The sequence below is a fragment of the Setaria italica genome, chromosome II (genome assembly GCF_000263155.2).
Source record: "Setaria italica strain Yugu1 chromosome II, Setaria_italica_v2.0, whole genome shotgun sequence".
In the NCBI taxonomy this organism is placed as follows: Eukaryota; Viridiplantae; Streptophyta; class Magnoliopsida; order Poales; family Poaceae; genus Setaria; species Setaria italica.
Genome location: NC_028451.1, coordinates 8,311,692 through 8,332,220, shown reverse-complemented (window position 1 = coordinate 8,332,220; position 20,529 = coordinate 8,311,692). Strand labels below are relative to the sequence as shown.

At 45.8% G+C, this 20,529-nt stretch overlaps 3 protein-coding genes across 3 annotated transcripts; 1 reads left to right on the top strand and 2 right to left on the bottom strand.

Annotated features, from left to right (window-relative positions):
- Nucleotides 1-2,220: 2,220 nt before the first annotated feature.
- On the top strand, nucleotides 2,221-6,679 carry LOC101785030 (THO complex subunit 4B). Its single transcript, XM_004955798.3, has 5 exons — nucleotides 2,221-2,554; nucleotides 2,668-2,835; nucleotides 4,133-4,201; nucleotides 4,298-4,482; nucleotides 6,189-6,679. The coding sequence occupies exons 1-5, from the start codon at nucleotides 2,408-2,410 to the stop codon at nucleotides 6,382-6,384; spliced, it is 765 nt and encodes a 254-aa protein (XP_004955855.1). The 5' UTR covers nucleotides 2,221-2,407; the 3' UTR covers nucleotides 6,385-6,679.
- Nucleotides 6,680-7,465: 786 nt separating this feature from the next.
- On the bottom strand, nucleotides 7,466-10,221 carry LOC101780479 (cucumisin). Its single transcript, XM_004959050.3, has 5 exons — nucleotides 10,180-10,221; nucleotides 9,870-9,973; nucleotides 9,656-9,750; nucleotides 8,320-9,467; nucleotides 7,466-8,230 (listed from the first exon to the last, which is right to left on the bottom strand). The coding sequence occupies exons 1-5, from the start codon at nucleotides 10,219-10,221 to the stop codon at nucleotides 7,466-7,468; spliced, it is 2,154 nt and encodes a 717-aa protein (XP_004959107.1).
- Nucleotides 10,222-11,285: 1,064 nt separating this feature from the next.
- On the bottom strand, nucleotides 11,286-14,427 carry LOC101784637 (vacuolar protein sorting-associated protein 2 homolog 1). Its single transcript, XM_004955797.4, has 5 exons — nucleotides 14,201-14,427; nucleotides 13,570-13,700; nucleotides 13,019-13,123; nucleotides 12,274-12,534; nucleotides 11,286-11,652 (listed from the first exon to the last, which is right to left on the bottom strand). Exons 1-5 carry the CDS (start codon nucleotides 14,235-14,237, stop codon nucleotides 11,515-11,517), a joined length of 672 nt encoding a protein of 223 aa, XP_004955854.1. The 5' UTR covers nucleotides 14,238-14,427; the 3' UTR covers nucleotides 11,286-11,514.
- Nucleotides 14,428-20,529: the final 6,102 nt, after the last annotated feature.

Sequence of the window (20,529 nt, the reverse complement as noted above, 5' to 3'; positions counted from 1 at the left end):
GTGGACTGCATGCAGAGCTCCTATGTTTACTCGTGTTAGTTCGGTGCTAGTAAATGTGAGCAGCATTCTACATACATGGCATGGTGGTGAGTTAATTTGTCTCATGGGTGGTTAAGAGGGGTCTTGCTCAAAACATTCTCTCGTTCCTTCCACGGAGAGCTTAAATTTAGAGAAGTTCCTCCTTTTCCACATCTCTGCCGCCACTCCTTGTATGTACACACGCATCCATCCATTCTTACGAGCCTCCTGAATACCTTCTCCTCCACCCATCCTCGCAGGATGATCTGATGCGCCATTACTTAAGACAGGGCAGCCATCTCTTCTCCGTTTACCATTAGCCATTACAAGCAGACCAAGAAGAAGCACCGGCAGCAGCATCTAGGCATGGCCAGCGCTAAGAAGCTCGACGCGACCGCCGTCCTGGGCCTGTCCCTGGTGGCGCTCCTCCTCCTGAGCGCCGCCGCCGCCGAGGCCGACATAAGCTACCACGCGATGGGCGCCGACGGCGTGCCCGGCAAGAACCACGCGCTCTTCCGCCCCGGCGCCATCGCCAACACGTACTCGCGCGGGTGCGAGGCCGAAACAGAATGCAGGGGCGCGTGATCATCGTCAGAGATCGATCGAGAGGAAGGGGACGAGGAAGACATTGCATGCGGGGCCCACGACCTTCCGCTAATACTTTGCATATTTATTTATTTATACATTTGTTTTTTCATTGCATGTTGTTTTTCATCTTGCTCATTTCTTTGCTTTTGCAAGTAACTTGTCACTCTATCCCATTAAACTGCGGTCACCCAGTATATCAAATAAGTCTAGTCCCAATGGATAAGTGTCCTAGTCATTAATTGGGTGCCACATAGAATATAATTTCGTGACATGGCAAATAATTTAAAAACACGGAGATGAAAGCGGTATCTCCATAAAGATACAACTTGGGCACATGAATTGATATGGCGGGGGCTAATCCCAATCTTTTGATGAGAGTGGGGATAACTCAATTTGCATGGTGGAGAATCGATGTTGTGTGCAATTTGTTGATCGACGTTTACATGGAAGTATGTGAAGCTACCTTGCATCAAAACAAAAAAACCCTTTCTTCGTGGACCCGCTACACATATTTATACATGGGGAACAACCAAAAAGGTGTGAGAGGGTGTAAACCCTAACTTAGAATGGTTCCTGGTGGGCTTAACTTGATACAAGGATCTTAGCCCATGACTAGAGGTATGAACGTTTTCTCTGTCGATTCTAACCAGCTTAGGGAATTTAGCGACGAGGTTGGATCCCTCTGAAAGTAGAGATTGGGATTTTTCCACCAAATACTCATGAACCTTCAGCATCATTCGGAGTGAAGAGTTATGATCAAATCAACTTGATGCTGCTTGGATGTTCAAACGTGCGGTTCAAACATTTGGTCTGTTTCTCTTGTTTACAATAGCATCCACTTGATGGTTATCTTGGTTACTCTTGCACCCATATGGTTCTTCTCCCATGTTCCTAAGCATAAGGAAATTATCATAAGGTTTTAGTAGTACTCCATTTGAAAAAGAACTTGTTAGACAGGAGGAAACAACTTTATCTTATAGTTGAGTTGTCGTGCTCGAGCACGAGTTATTGATCTTTGCTATGCAATAGGCATGGTTGTATACATGAAAGAGATGTCCTCATCATAAACCAACTTTTAAAATCTGCACACATGTTTTGGACCTATTGTCATAGACGTGATTTAGGCACTAATTCTTGACTTGTGCTTCTTAAAAAATAACATCTTGACACTGTTGCATTGTAAGAGTTCTATCATTTCTCTCATAATATTTCTGACTAACATAAAATAATATAATGGATAGAAATAGCCTAAGAGTAGATAACTACAATTGCAGTAACAGTATAATAGCAAAATTTATTCTTATATGGAAAATCGCTTTTTTCTAAAACGCCGCTCGTGTGTATATGTTTGATGACACACCAATGAAACCACTTCTAGGATTACACGAAACGAATGAACTGTACTCTAGGTTACAACAAAGTCCAAATAGCAACTGTTCGTTTTTGTCCCTAATAAAAATTATGCAAGGATTCTGTGAAATTATAACATCTAAAAGTTTGACAAAAAATGGATAGTATTTAGTGTGGTTTTGAAATGGCACGTGAGCAAACGACAAACCCCGTTCACTCCAAAATCGGAATAGCATCTTTAAAAAAAAATACGAATAGCCAGAAACGGAGCTCGTGCTCGTGCTCGTGCTCGTGCCGCACCCGCACTCGCCCGCAGCTCACACGGCACATCACTCTCAAAAAAAAAAACTCACACGACACATCAGCCGCCGCCGCAGCCGCCGCAGCAGCACAGCGACGTCGCCGCCGTCCCGCCGCCGCAGGGCCGGTTCCCTCCCAGCCGCCGGGGACCATGTCGAGCGGCCTGGACATGTCCCTGGACGACCTCATCAAGCAGTCCAAATCCAAGCCCAAGTCCAACCACGCCTCCTCGTCGGGGCCCGCCCGCCGCGTGCCGCCGGCCACCCGCGCGGCGCCCTACCCGCCGGCCGCCACCAAGGTACGCGGGGGTGGGCCCGGGCCCTTCCTTCCCCCCCCCCCCCCCCCCCCGGGTTCACCTCCGCCTGAAAACCCTAACGCCGCCGCCGCTGCCGGCGGTCCGTGCCCGCCCAGGCCCACCGCGCCGCCGCCGAGTCGCCCTACGGGGTCTACTCCGAGCACATCGCCGCCATGGCCGCGGTCGCGCCGCCACCGCCGCCAGCCACCGCGAGGTCGCTCGAGACGGGGACGAAGCTGCACATCTCCAACCTTGACGCCGGCGTCACCGTCGAGGATGTCCAGGTGCTAACCGTTTTTCTCCTGTTGCTCGGCAATTAACTGAATACTGAGCAAGTCGGCAATTGGTTCAGTCTTATTTGTGCTATTTGAAGGACATGCTCCCTGTTTTTGTAATTAAGTGAATTCAGAGATGCTGTACTTTCTTGTGAACAAATCTAGCCGTACTAATTCCTGTCAGTTCCAAATTCTGTTTGATTGTTTGTCTTATATAACTGTCTGTTGTAATGCTTTTGTTTTGAATCTCTGGTGTCATTCAGTCAATGGAATGATGGCACTGTGCTAATTTTAATTTCCTGTGGTTTTGGTGATGCTAGATGAAACTTTTTCAATTGGGTTGGCTTATTCCATATAAAGTGCGTTGACTTTGGGGTTGGGGAATGGGTGAAGATGAAGGAAAACATGTGCAGCCGTGCGGGAGAGTAGAGAGGAATCTGAAATGAATTTTCTCATTTTCTTTCCTATTGTATTCTGGTACATAAAGCTCTTAACTCTTGGTTGGGTGGTTGTATGGCTCATGCCTGTCTGTTCCCTTTGAGTATGCTTGTATGAAGATCTCAAGGTGAGGTCTACTGGGTAATTTTACTGGAATTCTTATTTTGGTAAATACTTAGCAAGAAACATTTTGCATCCAAAGGTTTCTGAGCCTTTGTTTGAAGAACAGAGTTGACAATTTTTGTGGTCATACAGACCTATGGATGCCATTCTTCCGCATATAAGATTCTTACTATCATGATTGCTGGCAATACATGAATCATGTATATGATACCAGACTTATTTGCCTTGGCTTCTTTAAAAACATAACCTTAATGGTTATATGATGGAATTGATCCATGGGTGAAAGGTTCCTGGCATACCAAGTTTTGGCACCTAGCATTACATAATTCCTTTTTCTTTTTGAAACAAACATAGTAGTCCATAGTTATGTGACCAAGTTCAATGATTCTAGTGTTCACAATATGCAAGTAAATTTAATAGTGTTCATAACATTGATCTAAGAACTTGCTGTTCCCTGTTAGAGATCTTAGGGTCTTTCTGGTCGTTGAGCAATAATATATTAAACATTCTAAATGCTTACATCAGTTGCATGAAAATAGCACTTATACGTTCATCATACTTATACTTTTTAATATCATACTAATGTAATTTCTGCAAATTCATTGTTATCCTGTGATAAAAAATTGATTGCTCAAGTTTGCATAATGGAGGGAGCAATACCTAATCTTGGATTTTTTTTTCTATGAGCACATAATCTCAACTGACGTAATTGCAGCTGATTAATTGTGTCGTTCTGTTTCATCAGGAACTGTTCTCGGAGGTTGGTGAGCTCAAACGTTATTCGATGAACTATGACAAAGATGGGATATCCAAGGTTGCTTGTTGAATGTTGACTGTACTATCTCTTTCACTACTATTAGCATCTCCTTATTGTGGACTTGTATCATTTATGAAACATTTATTTTGTTAGGGAACTGCGGAAGTTGTCTTTGCAAGGAAAGTGGATGCTTTGGATGCTATCAAGAAATACAATGGTGTTCTACTTGATGGGAAGCCAATGAATATAGATCTCATTGGAAGCAATGCGGAACGACCTTCCATGCCACCGTTGATACAGAACCGTCCTTTGCAGAACTATAATGATATCCATAGCAGGTTGGTCCAAACCAATTTCTTTCTGTTATGCATCATTTAATCCCTGTTAACTACTGCATTGTATGGTTTGAATTGGGGATGCAAAAACTTGGCCTTGTCACTAAGAATGCTTCATATTACTAAAAGCTTGCTGCATCTAAACCAATTTGGCCAAATTAGGGAGTGAGTGAATCACAAAGAAATAGATGTTAAACTCCCACGCACTCAATGATGTTTGGAAATTCGCCAAAGTACTTGCCATTTTATCTGGTAATACTAAAGATCAATTTTATTCCCTCTATCCCAAAATATAAGGTGCGGTCAAACTTGGCACGGTCTCCCATACTAACATTTGACTCTTAATATCTTCTATACTATAATGTTTTTAGCCACAAAATCATAGCCATATGAAAATACTTTTAAACACAAATCCAATGATATTATTTTTGTAAGACCAGTTTTCATTCTACAAGATTAATTGTAGGCCAACAGTTTCTAAACTCATGTTTTTGTTCAGACAAGCAAACCATATTTAGAAAAAAAAAACTAAATGTTTTCCATGCGGCTATTGTTGTCTGTAACATAGCTAGTCAAATCAGATCATATTTAGAAATACTTAAAGAGTAAAGTCCATGTTAGAACCAAGGGGCTTGGCTATCTGTTCAGGAGGTATATACAACTAGTCATTTGCTTTGAATATGTTGATCAACCTATGGATTATTTGTATGTGCACCGCTGTGTTATAAAATTATTTAGGTGTGCAACTTGTTCTGAATCACCTGTACAATTCTGCATCTTGTGTGAATTTGCTTGAAATTTGTATTATTGGATTTTAAACTGTTTTCTTACATTGTGAAATGCTTTAAACATGCATCCCCTTCTAAGGCTGAAAACTAGAAATGCACAATGATACACAGCTTTTCTCCATGTCCTCCCACCAAATATATGCCAAACCCAGTACCACTGTTGCTCCATTTGTCCACTGAAGAACATATATTTGGTCTACAGTTGCAGTACCACACTAGCACAAGACATCTTCCTGCAGTAGCAATATTTGTTTCCGTCAGTTTTCTATTCTGACAACTTGCCCCATTGCACCATCTCAAGCCAAATGAAAAAAAAAACTGTCAAACACCACAGGTGGGCTCATTCTTATCAGGTCAGTAGTGTTGGTACACCATGCAAATTCTCTGTAGCAGCTACTTCATGTAGGAAATATTCAACTTGCCAAGAGCAAACAGTACTATCCCTGGTACCCTGCACATTTACTATGTTTGTGCTATATGTGTCAACCTGTATCTAGTTGGGAGTTGTGTGCTGGTTAAGGATGTTACAAGTATGAATACTGTTAGGTAGCTTCCCTGTATAGGCCATGTTGATTGCATTGTAGAAGTGCTTGCCTCCTGTGGTAGCTGTTGTGATGCTTCTTATATTGTTATATTAGTGATGGCATGGACCTTGGTAGCTTGGACCTGGTTGACGTGGGGAGTTATCGCAACAAAATTAAGTAAATGCATTGATGCTATATATTGGTTACGCAAGTGTGTGTCCAATGACTCTACAGCACAGCCAATTTTACTCTGGTGTGCTTGTTTTTACCTACTGCTGTTTGTTCCAATCTTGGCATTAACACACAATGGGCCTTATCCATCTCTGGTTATATTTGCATGCATCACCAATTTTATTCCTACCATGTAGTCATAACATTCTGGTTATTCTGTTTGCAGTGTACCTCAAAACCAAAGAGGTGGTCAGCGAAAAGCACCTCAAGGCAATGGTCGTGGTGGAGGCAGTATTCAGAACAGTGGCGGCCGTGGGCAGGGGAAAGGCCGAGGACAGGACCGGAACCGCACGCCCTTATCTGCCGCAGATCTTGATGCTGAACTGGACAATTACCATGCATCGGCTGTGAAAGAGAAATGAGGTGCTGGCATTCTGTTTATTGTACCGGTGGGAAGGCTGAGCTGCTTTGTTTTAGAAGTTTGAAGTTGTTACTATCCTAGCCATAGTGTTTTGTACTAGATAATTTTTCATGCAGTGATAGAACCATTCAGATATCTTATTTATGCACTACGATTCTTGAGTGGACCATAATTGAGTGTCCAGTTAACGTGACGTCCAGTATGTAAGTGGTGCTAATTTGCATGATCACATTTTTGCGGCCTTTTAGGCACAGTTGAGAGCATTTTCGAACTCTGCTTTGCTCTGGCTCTAACCTGGTTGTGGATCTGTTCTGCTGTATTTTAGCTAGCCTTTCTGTTTGCAAGATTCTGGGAATGAGCCAGACATGTAGCAAAGTCGTAAAGTTGATCCCGAACCATTGTGTTCCTTTTTTAATTCCGTTTTACGAATTTTATCCTTTTCTGTTCTATTTATATCAGGGTGATCTGTTTGAAAAAGCTCTCAGAGCGATTCCAGGCCAAACGGCACTACGGCAGTTTGTAATCGATTCCCTGAAATGAACCAAGATGTTGGGAGATAGAAAAGAAAAACAGCTTCTCACTCCCCTCTTGTTCCCCTGTGCACACAATAAGAACCACTTCTACCAAACAGGCCCTAAGCTTATGCCTTGCAGAAAAGCTTGAACTAATTCATTAAAGAGTAACAGATCACGTGACAGGATTCTGGTAGTCGATGGGAAAGATTACAGATTCACAGGTAACAAGAATCAATAATCTTTCCCCGGTCTACCAGAGCCATTGCGGCGTGAAAAACTCCAGTTTTTGTTGGAGTTGCAACAAAACACGGTAAACAAACCAATAAAACCAAATGGAAAAACTGGAGTTTACTGGTAAATGATCCCTAAAAACAAGGTACTAGTTACTGTAAAATCGAGAAACCACTTTTTGTCACTCAGGAAGTGACAATCAAATTAATCGTTCCAACGTGACTCTAAACAGAGGAAATTGAATCTAAAAGAACTGATTCTAATGGCACCACACTCTTACCAAAACCTAACCTATGACTTCTCTCTAATGGCATCATAATTCTCCCTAACCGACCCTTACATGACGTGCTTATGAGGGAACACGTATATGGGGCTCCTGACGTGGTGCCTCCCGTCGGACCAGACGATGGCCGCCGACGCGCCCATGGTGCCGTTCGCCGGCAGCAGCTTGCCGGAGACGCTCACCTTGAAGCTCAACTTCTTCGTCCCGGCGCTGAACGCCAGCTCGTCGGGCGTGACGGTGACGTCGACGCCGGGCACCGTGGTGACCGTCGCGCGGTACACCGAGTCGGCGGGCCCGACGTTGGTCACCGTCCGGGGGAACTCGGCGGCGAACCCCACGCCGTAGTTGAGGACCGGCACGGCAATGGTCGGGTAGTTGAGGTCGCCGACGGCGCCGCCCCTGGCCTCGTCAGAGCACGAGGCGGAGCTCCTGCCGGTCACGGTCGCCAGCTGCGACGAGTTGTACCCCTGCGCGCAGAGGAAGGCGACGTAGTCGGCCTCCGAGGCGTCGTAGACGAGGCCAGGGTAGCGGGCCCGGAGCGGGTCCACCTGACCGGCGCCGTACGCGTGCTCGGCCTCCGGCTCGCCGGAGCCCATCGGCGTTGCCGTCGTCACGAGCGCCGAGAGCACGGCGGCGTGGGACCACCCCGGGTGGGCGGACTTGAGGTACGCCGCCGCCCCCGTCACGTGCGGGCACGCCATGGACGTGCCCGAGATGATGTTGTACTTGGCCCTCCGCTTGTCGTCGGTGCTGCCGGAGACCGGCGCCTCCGGCGACCACGCCGCCAGGATGTCCACTCCCGGAGCGCTCAGGTCCGGCTGCACACGTCACGCGTTAATTTAATCATTCACCATTAATTAATAAGCACTAGCGAAAATTGATAATATGATCATCGATCGTGACGCACCTTGAGGACGCCGTATGTGATCATGTTAGGGCCGCGGGAGGAGAACTGGGCGACGGCCGGCGCCGCCGCGTCCTTGACGGTGACGCTCTTCTTGATGGTGGCCACGGGGTGCCTGGTGCTGTTGTAGTAGTCGGCGATGTGCTCGTACTCCTTCTGCTTGACGATGGCGAGTGGAAGATCGAAGGAGAAGGCCGTGTCCATGTCGTGGTCCATGAAGCGGTAGGCGATGGCGCCGTCGGCGCCCGTGGCGGCCATGGCGGACGAGCTCCCGAAATCGCCGTTGCCGCAGAGGAGCACCGCGCCCTTGTACCTCTTCCCGGCGAGGTTGTCGTCGTCGCAGGACCCGGGGTCCATGAGCAGCGACGGCTTCCCGAGGTGCGGGAAGACGGTGATGGCGCTCCCCTCGAAGCTCCTGCCGTCGCCGAGGGCGACCTCGGTGACGATCCGGCGGTCGGTGAGGGCGGCCCCCGTGGAGATGGTCCACGGCGCGACGTTGCAGACGGTCCCCAGCTCGGGCCCGCTGTTCCCCGCCGAAACGGAGACGACGACGCCGCTCCGCGCGGCGTGGAACGCGCCGATGGCCATGGGGTCGGCGGCGTAGTCGTAGGGGATCCCCGAACCCAGCGACGCCGAGATCACGTCCACGCCGTCGGCAACGGCGTCGTCGAACGCCGCCAGGATGTCCTCCGACGAGCACCCGTCCTCCCAGCACACCTTGTACACGGCAATCCTAGCCCCAGGCACCGCTCCCCGCGCCGTGCCGCCGGCGAGCCCGCCGAGGCTCGCGCCGGGGACGGCGCGCCCCGCCGCCGTGGACGCCGTGTGCGTGCCGTGGCCCTCGTTGTCGAGCACGGAAAGGGTCGTGTTGCCGTCGCGGTAGGACCGCGCGCCGATGATCTTGTTGTTGCAGGAGGTGAAGTTCCTGGAGCAGACGCCCTTCCACTTGGCCGGAGGCGGTGGGAGGCCGGCGTCGGAGAAGGAGGCGGAGTCCGGCCAGATGCCGGTGTCGACCATGCCGATGATAACGTCGCTCTCGAAGGGGAGCCGGGTGGGGTCGTTGCGGTGGGGAAGGCCGAGGAAGTCCCAGGACCTCGTCGTCTGGGGCCTGTACACCACCTTCTCGTGGATAGAGATGACGCCGTCCTTGCCTGACATTTTAGGTTGAACCAGCAAGTGTTAAGAGACAGAAATGACTTGATGGTGAATTAGGTAGATTAATCTACACTTGGCAAAGTGATCCAAATACCGAACAAAATGGATTAGAACTAAGATGAAGAATTTGCATCTAATAATATCGATCTAACAACATTATTGAAGAACGGAGAGTGATTATCACCAGCGAGCCTGTTCTTCTCGTCGTCGGTGAGCCTGGCGGCGAAGCCGTGCAGGGTCCTCGAGTAGTGGTAGACCACCCGGTCCGGTGCGCTGGAACTGATCGATAACAGACGCATGCACCAAGACGCAGATTGATCGATCAGTACTCTGACAACTCATGATTTATAGACACACACGAAGTAGACATGTAGTACATCCATGCACGCTGATCTGACCTGTCATCTATGACGCCGGTGAGCAGGTCGTGGTGGAAGGACGCGACGCGCTCCGACGAGAGCTCCGCCGGAGCCGCCTGCCTCTCCGTGAAGACGACGTAGACCTGCGGGCGTGCATCACGTCATGCATGAGAGATACGATCGTGCCAGGTAGCGAACCCGAAATAACGAGAAATAGAAACCCGCTGATGAACCCGACCTTGGTGCCATCGCCGTCGCTGGCGGCGGCGGCGGCGGCCGCGTCGAGGCTCGCTCCGGTGTGGATGGCGGCGGCGTGGGAGAAGAAGAAGACGGCGAGAGCGGCGGCAGCCAGCAGGAGGAGGAGCGGCGGGGAGGCCCTGGTGGACGCCATTTCGTCGGCGCGGGCTGCTGACGACGATGATTGAAGCGGTGGTGATGGTTGCCCATGCACGTGTGTGTATTTATAGTAGCCCCGGCCCTGTGCGTGCGTGCGGATAAGTACGATATTTTCTCAACAACCCAACCGATCGCCCCCCCTCGCTCGCTTATCTTTTTGCACGTGCGTCGGCGCTGGTTGCGGGCGTCTGTTTCTTTCTCTCACACTATTCAATTTGTGTTGCTGCCACGGTACAAACCAGCTGAGGTCTCCGTGGGTGCAGTGTGGACGGGAAACGTCACCGCCCCGTACTCGTAGGCATTATATACATACACCTACGTAAAAGTAAAACAGGGTAAAATTAAAGGTGCCATCAAAAGGCTGCTACATGGGCCCAAGCACGATGGGACCCACATGTCTGTGACTCAAAGTTAGAGGAACCTCTTCGGTGAAAAGATCACCACACAGGAGACAGGCATACATGGAGCCCTACAATGACTCGCGAAAGGTGAAAGGCTCATCAAAATGTTGTCCCCGGTGATTAGTGACGTGCCATGGAGATGGAGGAGCCTGTTTGCTGGACTTATAAGCCGGTTGAAAAGCTGAAATGGTTGATTGTTTGTAAGAGAAAAACATTGTTCGGTGGTTGATAAGCCGGCTGATAAGCTGAAGCGAACAGGCTGGAGGATGCAGGTTGGCGGCAGCAGCCTAATACCTTTTCGAATTCTTATGGAGAAACACCAAGTTCCCTGAGTCAAATAATGGCTCTATGGAGTAATTGCAAGTTGGACGAGGCTGACAAAGGATGACGAATTACCCTTGGTCCCTTGCTGAAAGCTTCATCCAAACTTGATCGTTTGCACCATTATTTGATCACTCCCGGTACACCATTATTTGATAAGATACCTCCTATAATTTCGTTCTCAACAACCCCGAATCAACAATAAATAGGGCACTCTAGCTTGTGTTGCTGTAAATTGCTGGCGTTGCATTTAAACAGGATTTCGCAAATCACTTCTTTTGGACTCAAAAGTTTATGTGCAACCTGACATACAGCATGAGCGCACAACAATCCTTCATGGATTCAGAGGGGACGAAGTTGCATTCGACAATTGATCATGGACTTTCCAAGCACAACATACTCGCAGATATACATTTGTTATTATTACCGGCATATTGAACACTTCATTCGTTTCAACATACACGCTGGCTTGTAAACTTTGTTTCGGTAGGTTGTATTCATCCACATTCACAGGAAAAGGTGCTACAAGGCACTACTCTTCTTTTTAACGCAGCATCGGGCACCAATTACATTCTCCTTAGATTGTCCAGCCTTGCCTGCAAATCGGCGTCGATTCCGCCATCAGCGGCCCCAGCACTTTCAGCCTGGGCAACCTTTCCGGCGGAAGCTGGCTGAGCAACAGCGGCCGACGGGGCTCCAACAAGCTGCAAATATACACAAGATGATTATATATACAGTATTCTCCCACTAAACATCTGTCCATGCAGACTAAGAAACATCAGTCTCGATCAAGCACTTGGCAATGGTGATACTTTTAAAGTCAGATTTAGCATCACAACACTTCTGATTTTCCTTTTTTCCTTTTGTCTCTAGCTTAATCCAATTCTGGATGTAATGAATTTCTCAAAAAAAAATGGCACAGCTGTTTCAAAAAAATGAACATATAGTATTTATTGAGCAAATATCGGGAAAATCTAAAATAATGGAAAGCAGATAAAAAAAAATGCACAATGGCACGGAACATTTGTTTCAAAGATACAACCAGGAACTATAAGACTGGTAGTAAAAAATAACATTACAGTAACTCCTGATAAGAGTAAGCAAAATTTGGGATAGTGATACTAAGCTATCCTGAAGATAGTTGAGTTTAAAAAGGTTGAGCAGAAACATTCTAGCTACTATAAGGCACAACAGAGGACCATAAATTCATGGTATTATCCTATGCAACCTCTAAGCTTAATCAATGGTTGTGCATTTAGAAGACCAATCCACATTTTAACCTCCAGTGTGCACTCACGAGAAGATAAAGACCCATAGTAACTCACCTCTTGGTTGATATCAATGCCAATTTCATCAAGTACTTGATTCACAAGCTCCTCTGTTTCTTCTTCCTCCTCGTCTCCTTCCAAAGCATCATCTATGGCATCCCCCATCACCTCGCTCACCATCTCCATCCTCTCATTTTGCCGCTCAAACTCTTGCATTATCTTCTGCAATCCTGGCAGATTTAGCTGCCTGTTCATTTGAGCCATTGCTTTTGTAACACCCTTCATGGCATCACCCATAGCTTGAGTTGATTTTAGCGTCTACAACAGTTGCACAAATAAAAAATGTTATAAGGAGAAGGGAAAATGGATGCAATACAAAATTTAAGATGCAATGCAATAGCCAGAATGCAGAATATACAGTCTTCAGTTAGAATATTGGAATTGTATCATAAGCCATAATTTCCATATGAAACCAAGTCACTACTTCGTAAGGTTTAATGAATAAAAAATGCGACTACTCCAGATCGATTTAATAAAAAAATGCACTTATCCTGACTTCCCGAGTTTTTTTCTACAGGTAACTAACAACATAGTAGGGCAATGCAATGCTTATAGAAAGCACATGGTAGTTGGACAGCAAAAATTAATCTCTTATCTCTCTTGATTTTGATGGCCAGTTCCACACTGGTACATCACTAGAACAACATAAACTAAAGGTGACTTACCGCAGCATAACGTAGATATTTGCCAAGGTGATTGAGGCATCATTATAAATAGAGGATAAGACCAAACACATGATTACCTGAACTCTTAGAGAAACTCCTTGGAGCTGAGATTTAAGTTGGTAGAACTTTGTTATCTGATGCCGGGTACGAATAAGATCTTTGGCCATTACTTTGACAGCTCCCTATAGCAGTAACAAAAGGTCAGCACACAAACACTGCATAAAAGATGGATGAAATTGCAACATGCACACGGAACTTCCATGTACATTTATGTGTTATAAATTGTAAGATGAAAGACATCGACAGCAAGGATTTCTAGGTAAATATTTCTAGGCTATTGAAGTAAATACTTGATAATTTAGAATAGAAGTTTTAGAGCCCTAAGCTGACCTTAAAGAGCAAGCTATGGATCTTACAAGCTCGGGAATGAAATGAGTCCATGAAATGTGAGTATGTGACTATGCGAGACAGGGTTCTAAGAAAATGTAGTACACCATAGCTGTGTGTGTCAACCAAACAAACAGCAGGCAAAAGCAAATTTGCCTTCAACTATTCCAAATATCAAGCATGCTAAACAACAGAATCAGAGTATGACTTTGAAGTTCCAAAAACTACCAATAATCCATACCATCTGGCCTTCTTTAGCTGTTTTCTTGATCTCAGTGATGAGCTTCTTCTCCTGGGCCTGCAATCCTTGCCTCTCTCGCTCAATTTCCCTGATGGATCGATCCAACATTCTCTTGTTCTCTCTCAAGAGCTCTGAAAGAAAGAACAAATAAACATAAAAAAACTAAGCTATAAGGTACGGAATGTAACTCTACCATTATTCATTCAAAACATACGAACTGAAGTACAAGCAACTAATGTCACTAGAAAGAACTTCAAAACACACTGAATCTGATCAGGAATTGAAAGAGGTGGAAGGCTTCAACAGATCTAAACTGAAGTAAAGTTTAGCTGCCAGTTCAACTCCGGCATATTAATTATTAACAGAAAAAGTTACTACCGAGCCACACGGTTTCAAATCTCAACCTCCTGCCATTCTCCGATAAGTTACTCCCTTACGAACTGTGCCAAGAAATCCTACCGAGCCTGAACCGGCCGACCAACACAAAACTTGGCTGGTGTCTATGACTATGCATCTCAAGAAACCCCTCCATCGACAAACAAGGATAAAACAAAGCTACCAGCAGCTTAGGACCGATCGATCCGACCAAATTCCAAGGCGAATCTTTCCGGATTGGAAGAAGTGGTCTTACCGGCGGGCGTCTTCCGCTTCCCGAACAAGAAACTCATCTTGGATCCTCCTGTTCGTGACGGCTACTAGGGTTCCGATTGGAGCGATATGCGAGGAAATCTCCCCCCGAGAACTCGGTCGGATCGGAGGTATGCTCCTCGCCTCTCAGGGAAGCCGGTGGAGTGATGATTGGATCGCGCCCCCCTTTCCCCTCCCCCTCCGCCTTTCCCTGATGCCAACGCAAGCAGTTGGAATTCTTCTGATGCTAAACTGAAAAAGGAAAAAGAAAAGGGAAAATATGCTTTTGGGCTTCCGGAGTCCGCAAAAGGTTATAATGGGCCACCAGATTGCAGCGCGTTGGCCCAAACTAGGGCGAGAAACGAATTGGACAGGCCTCCTTATCCTAAAATCTGTTCACAAGAAAGGCTATGGGCCAAACTGGATTCACATTTTTTTTTGAGCCCCCCAAACTGGATTCACATGTTCTTTCCTCTCTTCGGTACCCAGAGCCCACCAAGCAAAGCCCAGCCCAGAGCTGGTGAGTGCTGCACGGCGTCGACCCACCCAAACCCAACGGACAAAAGACCAAGCCTCGCGAGTCCGTCCGTACGCCTACCGCCGTATAGAGTACAGCAGCTTCTCTACAGTAGCAGTACGAGTGCAGAGTACTTTCGGCCGGGGGGCACACTGGTGAGCTGACAGAGTGCACAGGGACACCTCCGTACGTCTACTGTTGTGCTGCGCTCGCGTACACGGGCATGTGTACGTACGATGCAACCAGCCGATGAACCGATTGCGATCTATCGAAATGGAATCCTCATCTTTCCTTTCCTAGGGCCTAGGGATGCATCCTACGCCCTAGCTTCTCTGCTCTGCTCTGCTCTGCTTTTTATTACCACTATAGGTCGAATAGGCAAAATCGACGGTTTTTTTCCCATCCCGTGACATGCTAAATATTCAAGAGAACCTCTTTAACATCGAGCAAATCAATTTTTTAGAAGATTTTTTTCTAGCACATTCTAATGATTATTAACGTGAAGGTTTCCAAAAAAATATCTACTTAGCAAGGCAATTTAAGGACCAAAACAAGCCTCGGTTGACATCTCATCCTACCCTACCATGAGCCTTTATGCTATGCTAGCACAACGTGCGTTGGTACGAAGAAATACTAATTCTGTTATGTTCACCGACAAGAACGCCTGTTATCATGTAACCATGTATGTTTTGCCCAATTAATCAACATTATTAGAAAATAATAATAAAATAATCACTATCAAAAATCTTCCGACCTATGACGAACCATAAAAGTGTTATAAACATGTTTTTTATGTCATAAACCGTGATTTATGACGCGGGAGCGATGAAAACCCTTCGTCATTAGTCGAGCGTCATAAACCACGACCAGTGACGTTCCTTGTTTCGCTACGTCACTAAGATTATAACGCATACGAATCGTCAAACAGAAACGTCATAAATTGGTTCCTACTATTTTACCACGATGGACAGAATCTGATATGGCATCAGATGTGGCATGACAATTATGACAAATTATTTCGTCATAAAATGAATTTGGCCCATTTGTTGTTGGGTCGAGCCCAAAATTGTTCCCACAGGCCAATGTTGTTCAGATAGCCCAAAATTAATTTTGGTAGGCCCATTTGTTATTGGATCGAGCCCAATTTTGTTCCTACAGGCCAATGTTGTTCAGATAGCCCAAAATTGATTTTGGTAAGCCCATTTGTTGTCGAGTCGAGCCTCAAAGTTGTGCAAATTATTTGCGGCCCTTTTGCTCCTAATTTATGAATGAAATTGACTTTTGGCCCAATTATATGTAGGCTAAGACCAATTAAGACAAACATAAATTTAACCAATCAGGCCTGACAAATAATTGATTTCATTTCCATTTTGATCCAGTTGGCAAAAATAATAAACAGAACACACATATTTATGTATACAAGAAAATAAATTATTGTTCCCCATCAAGACAACCACTACTATATTGTTCATCACATATCACAAACTATTACAAGATAACTGTCTCACAAAGAACAGAGATTACATAGCTACATCCAGGTCATAATCTCAAGAGACAAAGTAGAGCATTGATCTTAACCTCTTATATAGATTAGTAATCGACGAAGGAGTGCTTCACTATCTTGTGTTACCTTCTTCAATTTCTCACTCTCGGCTGACTGCAATTAAAGAGTTGATTTTGATTCCTCTGTCTTCTTCTTCAAGGTAGCTAACTCTTCCTGGTGAGCAACAAACCGTTGTTGAAGTTGTACCCCATCTTCTTTGTCAGCATCAACTTGCTCCCCATCAACACTGGTGCATAAGGATTTGGTAGAGCTTCTTGAGTACTCCACTACCTCATCAGTTTTTTTTTAGCAAGAAGCAGCATTGATTTGAGAACTTCCATCTAGCAACAGTGGATCCGAAATCAGATTGTGACCTTGTAATTGATTTAAACTAAGGAAAGAAGGAACGTCAATAATCATCATGTGTTTAGTTTGTTACCCTGGAGCTGGACTGAACAGGAGCAACTACAGATGTTGACCCTTTAGCTGGTTGAAACATGATATTCAAACTTCAATTGATGCATTTGTTTAAGTATAAATTAAGAACGGACAAATAACCAAGCATAACTGCAAACTAAAACAATTTCATCTATTAAGTTCTACAAAAATAATTATGGAAAAGGTGAAAGATAAAAGGGGATCTACTGGAGCAGTAATTTGTCACCAACTCTATCAATAGGGTACAACAGATCCACATTTCTCAATCTAACTACAATAGTGAAAGCCAAAGAGTATGGGGAAACAATCTAATAATTGCATCTATTAAGTTATACAAACCACATAAATGATTTGACTTGGTACAAAAATAATTATTGGAAAAGGTGAAATATAAAGGGGATCTGGTGGAGCAGTAATTTTTCACATACTCTCGCAATAGGGTACAACAAATCCACATTCACCAAAGCATGCAACTACAATATTGAAAGCCAAAGAGCTTAGGGAAGCAATCTAGTAATTGAATTTAGCAATATGGGGAGGAGACCGCTGACTTGACGAACATGAAGAGAAGGAGGTGCTGAATGCCACCTCGATGGAGCAGCCCGGGCATGCGCCGCTTCCTCGATCTTCTTCGCACATAGTCGAGCACGGCAGCCGCTGGTGGCAGCCTCAGGGAAGCCGATAGAGCAACGGCCTCGAACCATCTCGTAGCTTCAAGCCCATCATCGAGGAAGCCCTTCGCTCGTAGCCGAGGTAGCATGCTACTAGTCTAGCTTGACGATGCAGCCGAGGTCACGCTTGCTTCCGCCGCCGCAGATCTACTATGGCTGTTCGGTGGGAAGAGGAGAGGAGACTAATTTTGGAATTACCAGGTGGGATGTGGGAGGCTTGACTCCCCTCTTTTATTTATATATAACGGGCGAGGACCCGGAGGAGGAGTGGGGAATTCAAAATTTCAGATCCCGCTTTTGTGTTCGGTAGCGGGAGACAAAACTCTTTTGAAACCACCACGAGACCTGGGTCACTAGCACGTTGGACCGCTTGGGACTCGGACCCAAACGTCAATGACCTTACATAGATGAGCAGTTTAAGAAGGGAGTCTGGGATAATCCGTGGCATAATGGCATTGATGAGCACTCCACGGATTATCCTTCTTGGTAGATTCATGTCTGCAGGATGATCCGACTATTGCATTACAATGTACTTCAGTGCAACAAATTAATGTACCATTTTAACTGTGCAGATGATAAAATACACTTAAATAATATATTAAAACTATAGCGGACCCTGGCGGCGGCCTCCTAATCTCTACTTGACGTTCTTTAAAGCAAGCACGCGGATCCTCTTGATAACTTCAGGATGGTGGTAACATACGAATACAAAATCCTCTGTGAGAATTCCATCTGGTGAGATTAGCGCTATGAGAGACATGCACTTCTCTTGCAATTGGGTGCAGCTAGTTTAAAATGCCCATCGTAGAAATGTGGTCACAGTTTTCTTACACACCATGTCCCACATCTTTAACGCACAGTGCAACTTCAACCATTCGACGCAGTACATGTTAGCAAGTGAGAGTAATATAGGCTAGGCGTTGATAGGGGTGTCCCATAAATCTGCCTCCTATGGGAGTGATCCTTCGCAGGCGTATTTGATCAGCAGTAAGAAACTAGCAGGGTTTGTGTCTTTAATTGAAATAGTTTCTGACTTTGACTCCACTCCACTGCCATAGAGCAATACCTCCATCACACGAGATAGTGCCGCCACATCGGCCCGTCTTGCTCGAATCACTCAACCGCCTATGTCGAAGACGACGTCCACAGGGGCTTGGGCTGCAATTGTTGTGCATATACTTCTGCCTATTGATGGAGGTGGAACTTCAATGCATTCATCCTCCAGTACTATAACAGTGTACATATGTTTACGCAACCGAAATGGTCCCACACACGCTTAATCTCATGATGCCCCACGAGGCAGTTAAAGCCATGTTCTAGATTCCCATTCTTGAATTCAAGTTCGTTTAAATCTTGAACTCGAAATGTATCATCATAATCTATTGCGTCTCCAGCCATCGCACGAAACAAGACTCATACCTACATGCAAGCATTCACAGGGTTGACCATTGGAGCATATATGTGAGCATGTGTATTCATAGCAACGAGACACCTACCTTTTGCACGTTGTTCATTAGAACGAGGATGACGGAAATTCCTTCTGGTCCTGCTAGTGGGTACCATGGATCATGAATACTTGTAGGGTAGCAACGTATCATCCATTGACGGCCTCCGATCATGAATGTACTGGATTCCTTTTACTGCCCAATAGTTCCTTCTTCTTTTGCTTCTGCGCTTGAGATTGAGAAGTCGACTTGCGACGTAGGGAACATGGTAGTGTGTAATGCCATGACTGCAAATAATAATGATCGACTCGTGGATACACTGCCTCTTATAGGTAGGAGTGTGTCATTTCGAAATGGCCATTCGTGAACATCCGTTACCAGTCTTGAATCAACACGTCCCTATAGTAGTAGTCATGAACGCCCGTTACAAGTCTTGAATTGACACGTCCCAATAGTGGCGGTCATGAACACCCGTTACCAGTCTTAATTCCCGCCCTCTTGCGGTATTTGCTCCGCCATATTCCGCCTAGGCCTAGTCGCATCGACCTGTTCACATTTTTCATGCTCCACTGGTATGCGAGAATCATCTAGTGCGAATCCATGCCCATAGCAGACCTTTTCAGCCATGCACAACAGATGAGTTGGGCTATTCATGACATCCTGCACTGTGCGTCTGACAACGTAAGCACTATCCGACCTTATCGATTTGTGCAACATGACAACAATTATTCTCTTTCTCCAGAAAAACGGTGGCAACTTGTTTCATTTAACTCACATTCAAAAGGGAACCTATGACTCATAATCTCGCATGAATTGTTTCGCATGAATGCCTTGTGTTGTATGCCGGACAATCCAGCGAAATGTACACCTGCACACGTCGAGCTTATCCCGTGACACCCGTCGTGCACACATGTAACCAATGTGCAAAATTGAAGATTTCTACCTACATTCGTGGCAGGCTTAGGCCTGAATACATTCTGAGCATCTCATATTTTTTATTGCAACTTTGGCCTGCCACACCGAGCTCGCGTGCCCGCCGTAGTGCTCAATAAATAGGCGGTGCCTTGACTCATCAGTTCACCATCTTGCATTGTTCTATGTGGGTCTGCCTTTTTTGCCACATGGGTCACAGGCAATGGACCATTCGTGACCTCTTGTTCCATGTGCATACCATTGTCATTTCACCTGCGTGGTTGTGGGATACTAGGGCGAGGCATCGTGCTTTAGAAGAGTATCTGCACTAGGATGGCCGTTTTGCTGAATTTCATGCTGCCGCGGGTTGCCATGAGCCCATGATGGTAGTAGTATGTCGGTGCACCATTTGTATGCCTATGTGTTGTCGTGCTTCATTCGTTAGAGTGTGGCATTGTACCCATAGTGGATGTATATTGGATTCCTTTGTTAGAGTGTGTCGTTGAACTTTACCAACAGTGGATCTATGCCTATGTATGTTGTGGCCTATGAATGTTTTGCTGGTAATAAGAATGGTCATGTTTGTCTATGTTCTAACACAAATTGTTCATTTGTGGTTGGTACATTGTCATTGCCCAAGATATCTTTACCGAGGAAGAGGGAACGTCCGTTGCTACTTTGTGAGCTGACCGGATGAAAGCCGAATAAATAGGCCTTCTTGGTCTCAAAACAGTTGTGTAAAGTTTGACAAGGGGGAAAGTCCATTATTAGGCATTTGAACAGACCAGATGATAACGCAAACAATAG

What these genes read in the sequence shown, in the direction of transcription:
- LOC101780479 (XM_004959050.3), bottom strand. Translation starts at nt 10,221, where the DNA reads ATGGCGTCCACCAGGGCCTCCCCGCCGCTCCTCCTCCTGCTG. An exon ending in CGCCGCTCCTCCTCCTGCTG is followed by an intron (nt 9,974 to 10,179) that starts GCTGCCGCCGCT and finishes GCACGCCCGCAG; the next exon opens with GTCTACGTCGTCTTCACGGA. An exon ending in CGAGAAGAACAGGCTCGCTG is followed by an intron (nt 9,468 to 9,655) that starts GTGATAATCACT and finishes CTAAAATGTCAG; the next exon opens with GCAAGGACGGCGTCATCTCT.
- LOC101784637 (XM_004955797.4), bottom strand. Translation starts at nt 14,237, where the DNA reads ATGAGTTTCTTGTTCGGGAAGCGGAAGACGCCCGCCG. An exon ending in GAGTTTCTCTAAGAGTTCAG is followed by an intron (nt 12,535 to 13,018) that starts GTAATCATGTGT and finishes CAACTGTTGTAG; the next exon opens with ACGCTAAAATCAACTCAAGC. An exon ending in GCATTGATATCAACCAAGAG is followed by an intron (nt 11,653 to 12,273) that starts GTGAGTTACTAT and finishes GTATATTTGCAG; the next exon opens with CTTGTTGGAGCCCCGTCGGC.
- LOC101785030 (XM_004955798.3), top strand. Translation starts at nt 2,408, where the DNA reads ATGTCGAGCGGCCTGGACATGTCCCTGGACGACCTCATCAAGCAGTCC. An exon ending in ACCCGCCGGCCGCCACCAAG is followed by an intron (nt 2,555 to 2,667) that starts GTACGCGGGGGT and finishes GTGCCCGCCCAG; the next exon opens with GCCCACCGCGCCGCCGCCGA. An exon ending in ACAAAGATGGGATATCCAAG is followed by an intron (nt 4,202 to 4,297) that starts GTTGCTTGTTGA and finishes TTATTTTGTTAG; the next exon opens with GGAACTGCGGAAGTTGTCTT.